Raw genomic sequence first — 10,460 nt, forward strand, 5'->3', positions numbered from 1 at the left:
TTGAGGAATCTCCGTAGTGTTTTCCATAGTGGCTACACCAGTTTACGTCTCCACCAACAGTGCACAAAGGTTCCCTTTTCTCCACATCCTTGCCAACATGGCTTTGATAGTAACCATTTTGACAGATGTGAGGTGATATCTCATTGTGGTTTTGAGTTGTATTTCCCTGATGATTAGCAATGTTGAGCATCTTTTCATGTGCCTATTGGCATCTGTGTGTCTTCTTTGGAAAAATGTGTGTTCGGATCCTCTGTGCATATTTTAATTGGGATGTTTGTTTTTTTTGATATTGAGTTGTATGAGTTCTTTGTATGTTTTGGATTATTAACCCCTTATTGGACATATCATTTGTAAATATCTTCTCCCATTCAGCACAGCCACTATGGAAAGCAGTACGCAGGTTCCTCAAAAAATTAAAAATAGAATTACCAGACGATCCAGCAGTTCCACTCTTCATATCCAAAGAAAATGAAAAAAAAAATTTGAAAAGATATATGCAACCCAGTGTTCATAGCAGCGTTACTAATAGTAGCCAAGACATGGAAGCAACCTAAGTATCCATCAACAGATAAGTGGATAAAGAAGATGTGATATAATGGAATATTTCTCAGCTATAAAAAAAGAGTGAAATTTTGCCATTTGCAACAACATGGATGGCCCTACAGGGTATTACGCTTAGTGAAATAAGTCAGACAGAGAAAGACAAATACTGTATGTTTTCAGTTTATATGGAATCTGAAAAATAAAACACATTAACGAATATAACAAAACAGAAACAGACTCACAGATACAGAGATCAAGGAGAGGGACAAGATAGGTGAGGGGTATTAAGAGGTACAGACTACTATGTATAAAATAAATAAGTTACAAGGATGTAATGTGCAGCACAGGGGAATATAGCCAATATGCAATAATAACTTTATATGGTGTATAAGCTGTAAAAATATCAAATCAGTGTGTTGTACACCTGAAACTAATATAATATTGTAAGTCAACTATACTTAAAAAAAAAAAAAAAAAAAACTCAGTAAAAGATACCATTAAGAAAGACTGACAGCACCAACTATTGGAGAGAATGAGGGTTTGAGTGGATCTACATATATCTTGCATAACATACATGCCCCAAATAGATACACGTTTATACTATATAAAGAGCTCTTAAATAAGAACAAATTGTAAGGTACGAAGGATATAACAAGGTGATTCACAGAAAAAGAAATAGAAATAGCTAATAAACATAGGAAAAAGTGTTTCAATTTCAGTAAATAAGGAAATGCAAACTAGAACAATGATAAATCTATTTTATCCACCTAACTGGCAACAAATCTTTAGAAATAAAATGTTGCATTTTGCCAGAGTTGTGGGGTATAAGGTGCTTTTTCATACGCACTTGGTGGAATTGTGAGTTGGTATAAACATTTTTCTCAGTGTTGCTATCAAATTTAAAGTGGAATTGTGTCTTTTGACCTAGCAATTCTACTTCTAGAAAAATTTGTCCTAGAGAAATACTTGCTCATGTGTGTGTGGAGAGAACATGTATAAGGATTCCAGCATTGTTCATAATAGTGAAAAACTGGAAGCAGTCAAATTGTCAGCCTTTGTTATAGTTACTCAGAATATTTAAAGTATTTATTTATTTATTTATTTTTGGCTGTGTTGGGTCTTTGTTTCTGTGCGAGGGCTTTCTCTAGTTGTGGCAAGCGGGGGCCACTCTTCATCGCGGTGTGCGGGCCTCTCACTATCGCGGCCTCTCTTGTTGCGGAGCACAGGCTCCAGACGCGCAGGCTCATTAATTGTGGCTCACGGGCCTAGTTGCTCCGCGGCATGTGGAATCCTCCTAGACCAGGGCTCGAACCCGTGTCCCCTGCATTGGCAGGCAGATTCTCAACCACTGCGCCACCAGGGAAGCCCCCAGAATATTTAAAGAGGAAATATCCTGGTACAATAATCCTTGGATAATTAACTTTATCATCACTTGGCTTAAGGCAGGAATCTCACTTTTCGGTGAGACATGTTAGTAGAAAATGCTATTTTGTTTTTTCTTTTTTGATAGCACTGGCTAATTTTGTATGTGCTTCTTATTTGACTTTTCTGCCCTTTATTCATGCCCATATTTTATGAACTACAAGATAACGTTTGGTTATAAATCATTTATGTAGAAAAGTATTCCCAAACTCAGGGACTTTTCACTGAAGAAGTTTTTTGTTTGTTCATTTTTAACTTTTTTACTTGGCTCAGGTTTGCTATTTGCTCTCCTGAAAATGTAAGCTGTAAACTCATTAAGCAGGCAGATGAACCAGTCTAATCTAGAGAAGGCAGACTTCCTCTATGTCTTTCAGTTCATCGAATTATGGAGTGGTTCAAACAGAACAATTTAGGGTGCTAAGAATTAGAAGTGGTCCTTCCTAAACACACACAGGGAGAAGAAAAAGAAACATCGTGCCAACTGTCTCCTGTTTTTTAGCGTTTTTTTGGAATTTCGTGTTACTTATGAAGAGGTATTGTTCTGGAATCTGGGAAAGAGATATAAATGTTAGGAACACAGAAGCAGTATTATTATTTGCTGATGATATAGTTGTGGGCCTAGAAGATCCAGGATAATCAGTGAATATATGGAGGCTTATAATAAAGTCCTCAGTTACTTTGTATTATTAATGAAATTTTTTTCCAAAATTTCCTTTTCAGTAGCCTTTTCTGACTTTTTATTTGTAGTTTTCAGGATTTTGATATTCAAGGGTCCAGAAGATGCAGTTTGGACTGGTTGACGATAGAAACATACAAGAATATTGAAAGCTACAGAGCCTGTGGTTCTACAATCCCACCACCATATATTTCTTCACAAGACCACGTCTGGATCAGGTTCCATTCCGATGACAGTATCTCTAGGAAGGGTTTCAGACTGGCATACTTTTCAGGTGTGTTTTTAAATAAGAAGAAAGATATGGAACAGAATTCTATAGTATTTACTGCTCAGTCACTTCGGGACTCGCCTTCTAAACAATGTCCATTTAATTGTGACTCAATCCTCAAGGTAGCTGAGATTGAGGAATTAGAGGCTAAAGGTTCAGGTGCCGTAGATCCGGGTCTCCAAAAGGCATTTTGTATAATCCTAATAAAATGATTAATTTTACAAACTAAGGTCAGTTTTCTTTTTAAATATTTTGAATACGTTTATTTTAAAAGGAACTTTTTCCCCTCAAGTGTTTACCAGTATCCTGCAAGTTACTTCAGAATGTATTTTTGTGTGTGCATTACCCTTGTCTTTACACCTTCAAAGAAAAGACATAATCAATTTCACTTTCGTAGTTTGTAGTATCAGAAGTCTTCTTATGCTAATTCTTAAACTTTATCCAAAAAGAGTGAGCAGATCATACAAATATGAAGAACTCAGAGCATTAGAGTTATGTAAATTTTTGCTGAAAATCATTTTACATTTTCTGAAATTACATGGTCTCCTTTAGCAACATATGCTGCTTTTTCTCTTTTTTATTAAAAGCACAGTCTTTGTAATATTTACTTAGGTTCTGAAGCACATTTTCTGTCACCTATTTGCCAGTAAATAAAAGTTGTTAATGGAGAGGTAAGCATTGGCCGACATCATCAGTGTGGACTGTAGGAATCTAATGTTTGGTTTTCTTTCCCTACCTCATTATTGTTATATATTTAAGGTAGTCCACTAAGATAATCAGAATTCTATAAACATTTCAATTATTTTCTCTCTTCTTCCCCCTACTGTTTTGTTGAGTAAATTTATACCTTTAGCTCAGATTCATAAAATATTTTGCAGTTGTATTAAAACAATAGAAATTATAAAATGGAAGTACCATGTTGTGGTTACATGAAATGTTAGAAATTGAATAAAGTTAACTTATGATAATCTTAGCAAAAATTTGAGTCTAAATAATGGGCTTGCAAAATATGCTATGATACACAAAGCAAAATATTGTGTGTATGTGTATATATATAATATATATAAACAACTCAAAAAGAATATTAAAACTGGATTTGAAAAGGTGGTTATTATAGAGGAGTTTTTCTTCATTGCAAAATGTTTATACAATAGAGTATTTGAAATTCTTAGGCAATACATCCTACTAACATATATCTTACATCACTTTACTAAATGTTCTGCAGTAAAATAGCTTCTGCAAAAACAGGATTGGTCTTTTCTCTTTAGATCAGCTGTAGAGATCTTCATGGAACAAATCATAAGTGTTTAATAAATTGTTGAGTAATCAGTAAGCCAATATTAATTTGTCATTAGAGTTTAACCTATTTTTGATCAAGCCCAACTATCATTTGGGCTAATCAACATTTATGATAAAAATGCCACTTGCTGTTACATACCCTTTAAAGAGTATGTTTTTTCCTCCTTATCTCTCCATCTCCCTCCTCCCAATGTCCTCCCAGGGAAATCTGAGGAACCAAACTGTGCTTGTGACCAGTTTCGTTGTGGTAATGGAAAGTGTATACCAGCAGCCTGGAAATGCAATAACATGGACGAATGTGGAGATAGTTCTGATGAAGAGATCTGTGCCAAAGAAGTGAATCCTCCAACATCGGCCGCTTTCCAACCCTGTGCTTACAACCAGTTCCAGTGTCTATCTCGGTTTACCAAAGTTTACACTTGCCTCCCCGAATCTTTAAAATGTGATGGGAACATTGACTGCCTTGACCTTGGAGATGAGATAGACTGTGATGTGCCAACTTGTGGGCAGTGGTTAAAATATTTTTATGGTACTTTTAATTCTCCCAATTATCCAGACTTTTATCCTCCTGGAAGCAATTGCACCTGGTTAATAGACACTGGTGATCATCGCAAAGTCATCTTACGCTTCACTGACTTTAAACTTGATGGTACTGGTTATGGTGATTATGTCAAAATATACGATGGATTAGAGGAGAATCCACACAAGCTTTTGCGTGTGTTAACTGCTTTTGATTCTCATGCGCCTCTCACTGTCGTGTCTTCTTCTGGACAGATAAGGGTACATTTCTGTGCCGATAAAGTCAACGCTGCCAGGGGATTTAATGCTACTTACCAAGTAGACGGCTTCTGTTTGCCATGGGAAATACCCTGCGGAGGGAACTGGGGGTGTTATACGGAGCAGCAGCGCTGTGATGGGTATTGGCATTGCCCAAACGGAAGGGATGAAATCAATTGTACCATGTGCCAAAAGGAAGAGTTCCCATGTTCCCGGAATGGCGTCTGTTACCCTCGTTCTGATCGCTGCAACTACCAGAATCATTGCCCAAATGGCTCCGATGAAAAAAACTGCTTTTTTTGCCAGCCAGGAAATTTTCATTGTAAAAACAATCGTTGTGTGTTTGAAAGCTGGGTGTGTGACTCTCAGGACGACTGTGGCGATGGTAGCGACGAGGAGAATTGCCCGGTAATCGTGCCTACCCGAGTCATAACTGCAGCCGTCATAGGGAGCCTTATCTGTGGCCTGTTACTGGTCATTGCCTTGGGATGTACTTGTAAGCTTTATTCTCTGAGAATGTTTGAACGAAGGTCAGTATCAAGACAAAACTATAGTGCTTATGCTCTCTACAGTAAAAGCGTGGCCCAAATATTTACAACACATTTTTTTTAATGAGATTAGCAATATATTTTTGTTATATTGTTGAGAAATAAATACTTCTTATGATTTATAAAATGACTGTGAAAAGCCTATGACTCAAAAGCCTAATAAGAACATTAAAAAACAAATAAATACTAAGAGTTATGAGGTGAGAAAAGCCAATCTGTATTTATCAGTTCCTGTTTTCAGGTTAATCTGTCTTACAGGAATTTTGCAAGCTGTAATTCTCGGTGGTTGCTCTTTAACCTCGGTTTTTATAAATATTAATTCAACAATTCCAGATATTTGAGAACCTTCTGTGTTGAAAGCATTATACAGGTGAATAGAGAAATGCGTAGGAGTAATCTCATGGGCAGTTTACAGTTAGAAGGAAGGAACTGGTGGGTAGAATCAGATGACAAAAAATATAAATGTTGTAAGAGCTATAAAATAAAGTGGTATAAAAGTCGAAAGATCTCAGTTAAGAAGTGGTTCAGCGTTAAAGGGTGGCCTTCAGGGAGAGCTGTCTTTTGTGTGGTAGAGGAGAGACTGGACCTGGGAGAAGTTGATGGCAGAGAGGCCTTCTAGAAAGCTCCTGTGGAGACCATGACCGTCAGTCCCAGGAGAATTACAAATGATAGATACAACAAAGAAGTCACATACCAGACAGCTAAGAATAGATGCACAGTATCACAAATAACCAAGTGCATCTTATCTTTGGTTCAGTATAAATGGCCAGAAAATGTTTTACTACGTTGCAACATAAGAGTACAATGAAGACCAGAGGTCTTGAGTTTAAGAACAAGTTATTCCAGAAAGGGTTTTGGTGACTCATTTCACTCTTTTCCTTATCTGAAAAGTAAATGTGTTGGACTTGATGAATAAAGTGTCTTCTAAGAATTTTCAAATACTTTCACCTCAAGTCTCAAGCCCCTATGTTCTTAGGGGTTTAAAGATCTAGTACTTTTATCTTTTACAGGGATATCTAATTTATTAAAACTTAGTGATCCAGACCCCTAGTGTAAAACCGCATGAGACTAAACTGTCTGCTTCATCTTTGTGTTCTCAGTGTAGGGTAGTATAGATACTCATCAGATGTTGGCTAAGTAAGCTTTACAAATGAACAAGTATATTAAAATTCAGATTGTTTTAATTGTTGATAATTTAAAAATTACTGTTTTGGCTTGCCTTTTTTTAAAATCCTTTTCATCCCTCTGTTTCTCTCAAAGATCATTTGAAACACAGTTGTCCAGAGTGGAAGCAGAATTGTTAAGAAGAGAAGCTCCTCCCTCTTATGGACAATTGATTGCTCAGGGTTTAATTCCACCAGTTGAAGATTTTCCTGTTTGTCCACCTAATCAGGTATGTTGCAACTTATTATTTCTCTTTCCGTACCTCTTAAAATGAAATCTATACTTGTATATAATGGTAAAGTATCCTTTACTGTGTCAGAATTTTTGCAGTCAAGTTAAGAATTAAATATATGGAGGATTTGAAATTATACAGTTGACCCCTGAACAACGAGGGGGCTAGGGACACCCACCCTCCGTGCAGGTGAAAATTCACATGTAACTTTATAGTCAGACCTCTGTGTCTGGGGCTCAACATCCATAAATTCAACCAACCATGTATCATGTAGTACTATAGTATTTGCTATTGAAAAAAATCCACATATAAGTGGACCCGTGCATTTCAAGCCCATGTTGTTCAAGGGTCAACTCTAATTGTTTCATTGTATTTTAACAAATTCAGAAGTATACTTTTCATTCTTTACTTCTGATTTGGTTAGGTGATTCTTAAGCATTTTACTGTTTAGGATAATTTAGTGCGTTAAAATTCAAAAGTAAAGTTTGACAGCTTATTTTCTACTTGAACTATTTCAAAGATTTAAAAAGAAATACTAAAGTTGATATGCTTAGTAATAGATTAGTAACATGCTAGATTAAAATAAAAGTTGTTGAAATTAAGTTAACATTTCTACCTGACCTGAGAGAAAACTTCTTCACAGCTGGATTTTACAGTGCTTAAAAATTCATATCATTTTCTTTAAATAGTAACTCATTCTTTATTAATGTTTCTGAATTCTTTAAATTTTTGTGAGTGATTTTTTACTTCGGGTGTACATTAAAGTGATCCAGTTATACATATATATATATATTCTTTTTCAGATTCTTTTCCATAATAGATGATTATATCAAATATAGTTCCCTGCAATTTCTTTTTTAATTTCTTTTTCAATGCTTACAATTGTGCCCAGGGTTCTTAAGGGCATTAAGTTTTCTACATTTAAAATGTAAATTCATCCAGAATCATTTCTAAAAGTTGTTCCCAGTATCAGAATTAAGAAAAATTGATGAACATTGTTTTCCCAGTAATTTAATTCTGTTCAAAATGAAAGACCGTTTCCTTTTTGTTAAATAGGTTTCCAATTACAGTGAGTCATCTTATTTGAGTCTTTTAGGAAATCTTTGTGAGAATTTGATGTAATTTGCTAAGTAAGTAATTCAGAATTTCCACTGGTTGGAATTTTGTGTGCAACATAGGAAAAACCTACATTGTGGCTTTTATATATTGTTGTCCCTGCCATGAGGAAGGGTTCTTTTTAGGTAGGAATTCAGAGGATGGTTAATTCCATCCACCCACTCCACCATGTATCACCCCACCCCTATATCCTGAGGCTACCTTCAAGAGGTTAGTCAACTGTGAAGTTAGAGGGGGCACAGTCCACACAAGACAGCCCTTACTTCTAAAACCAATTTTAAGTTCCGGGGCTCCCAAACCATCCTCAGGTTTGATAATTCACTAGAAGGACTGAGAACTCATTGAAAGCTGTTTTACTTAATAGTATAAGCTGGTGTAACTATTATTGCTGGGAAAGGATCCAGATTAAATCAGCCAAAGGAAGAGACACGTAGGACAGGGTTCAGGAGGGTACCAAACACGACCCTTCCAATTGTCTTTTCCCCATAAAGTCAGGACAGTGTTATTCTCTCGACACAGGTGTGTGACAGTATGCACGAAACATTGCCAACTAGGGGAGCTCACCCAAACTCGGTGTCCAGGGTTTTTACTGGAGCTCCATCACATAGGCATGATTAATTGCACACGTGGCTGATCCCAGTCTCTAGCCTCTCCAGAGGTTGACTGATTCTGCTGACTCAACTCTCCCACGCTACATCACATTGGTGTGGCTCAGAGCCTCCACCGAAAACGCAGTGCTACTCTCTGGCTGGCCCAAGTCTCCATGCAATGACACTCCTGTCAAAGCTGACATTCCAAGGTCTGAGGTCTCATCCCAGAAGTAAAGGGCAAAGGTCAGACCTCACTTTGGGTAAGGTTTCAATTCTTTACTACCTACTACAGCATTTTTGTAGGGTTATAATTTACCCTTGTGAGGGAATTCTGCTTCAACAAAGTTTTAAAATAAAATATGTTTGCAAATGGTAAACTAGATTTTATTCAGTTAATGAGATTACACTCTTATGTTTGAAACTTTTGGTAATAAATTATCAAATTTCCTTATTTGTTTTTAAAAAGAAAAATAATCTTCTGATTACCAACTCATTCAAAATAGCGATCCTTTCTGAAGAATCCTTTTCTTCTGCTTCATAAATGGAAGAAGTATATAAAATTATTCCTAAAACAATCATGAGATCCCCTTGTAGAATCTAATGTTAAATTGGCAATCATTTAATTAAACAGACTTTGAAGCCAGTAGAGAACTTCATCTCACTGACAGACTATACTGTTAAAGTCGGCTTTGAAGTGTGCTGAAGGCATTGTGGGTGGCAGCTGCATAAAAGTGGAGGATATCTGAAGAGCCTTGTATTCATTGCTGGATTTAATGACAGTGCTCACACAAAGCCTTAGAACGTGAATGCCAAATGAGGAGGACCAAATCTATGGAGTTCATAGGGATGTGAGCCACTTTTTTTTTTTTTTTTCAGTTAGTTTATAGTTACATTCCTAATTGGTGAAAACTCTTACTCATTTATATAGTAAATTTTATGTGCTGATATTCAGATTTCTTATTGGCAATCTGTTATTTACTAAGGCTAGACTATGAAATATTCCTGTGATAGTAGCTTCTTAGCTTTCTGTGAATTATATTCCAGGGATTATGTTCAAACGGTGTATATGGAAATCACAAATCTATATGGAAAACCTGAGGCTAGCTGTACGGTATCAGCTTGGATTTACTTCAATACCAGTCACAAACAGAGATGGAAAACATATGTTATCACATCTTCTTATTCTCTTCCCTTCCTTTTTTCTGTGGGGGGATAGGCAAGAGCCATTCATTTTGGCGGAGGGAAACTATCACCTTTTGAAAGGGAGTATATCAATTCACCATTGTTTCTTGGAAATACTGTATTTTTTTTTTTTTTTTTTTTTTTTTTTTAGAAATTCACGTTCTTTTGTTTATTTATTTATGACTGTGTTGAGTCTTCGTTTCTGTGCGAGGGCTTTCTCTAGTTGCGGCAAGTGGGGACCACTCTTCATCGCGGTGCGCGGGCCTCTCACCATCGCGGCCTCTCCTGTTGCGGAGCACAGGCTCCAGACGCGCAGGCTCAGTAATTGTGGCTCACGGGCCCAGTTGCTCCGCGGCATGTGGGATCTTCCCAGACCAGGGCTCGAACCCGTGTCCCCTGCATTGGCAGGCAGATTCTCAACCACTGCGCCACCAGGGAAGCCCTGAAATACTGTATTTTAAATACTAAATGCCAGATTGATGAAAGCTGTGTTTGTTCCAAGTTTGATTACTCCTGTTTGTAACCACTAGATGGAGCTTAAAGACTGTTTTTGTAAATACTGTAGTTTTTTTTTTTTTTTAATTCCGATAGTCATTCATCTAGAAAAAAGAAAATCTAGATGATTTTTCTTTCAGTTGGGCAA

The 10,460-nt window shown here is 36.7% G+C and overlaps 1 protein-coding gene across 3 annotated transcripts in view; it reads left to right on the plus strand.

Annotated features, from left to right (window-relative positions):
* LRP12 (LDL receptor related protein 12) overlaps positions 1-10,460 on the plus strand; it is an 82,247-nt gene that overhangs the window by 68,270 nt on the left and 3,517 nt on the right. For all 3 annotated transcript variants that reach the window (XM_082364294.1, XM_082364293.1, XM_082364295.1), the window contains 3 exons: positions 2,713-2,915; positions 4,411-5,515; positions 6,794-6,926. In XM_082364294.1, coding sequence (XP_082220420.1) covers positions 2,713-2,915; positions 4,411-5,515; positions 6,794-6,926 — 1,441 coding nt within the window. The remainder of the gene's footprint in view (positions 1-2,712; positions 2,916-4,410; positions 5,516-6,793; positions 6,927-10,460) is intronic.

Source organism: Balaenoptera borealis, assembly GCF_965194805.1.
Source record: "Balaenoptera borealis genome assembly, chromosome: 17".
In the NCBI taxonomy this organism is placed as follows: Eukaryota; Metazoa; Chordata; class Mammalia; order Artiodactyla; family Balaenopteridae; genus Balaenoptera; species Balaenoptera borealis.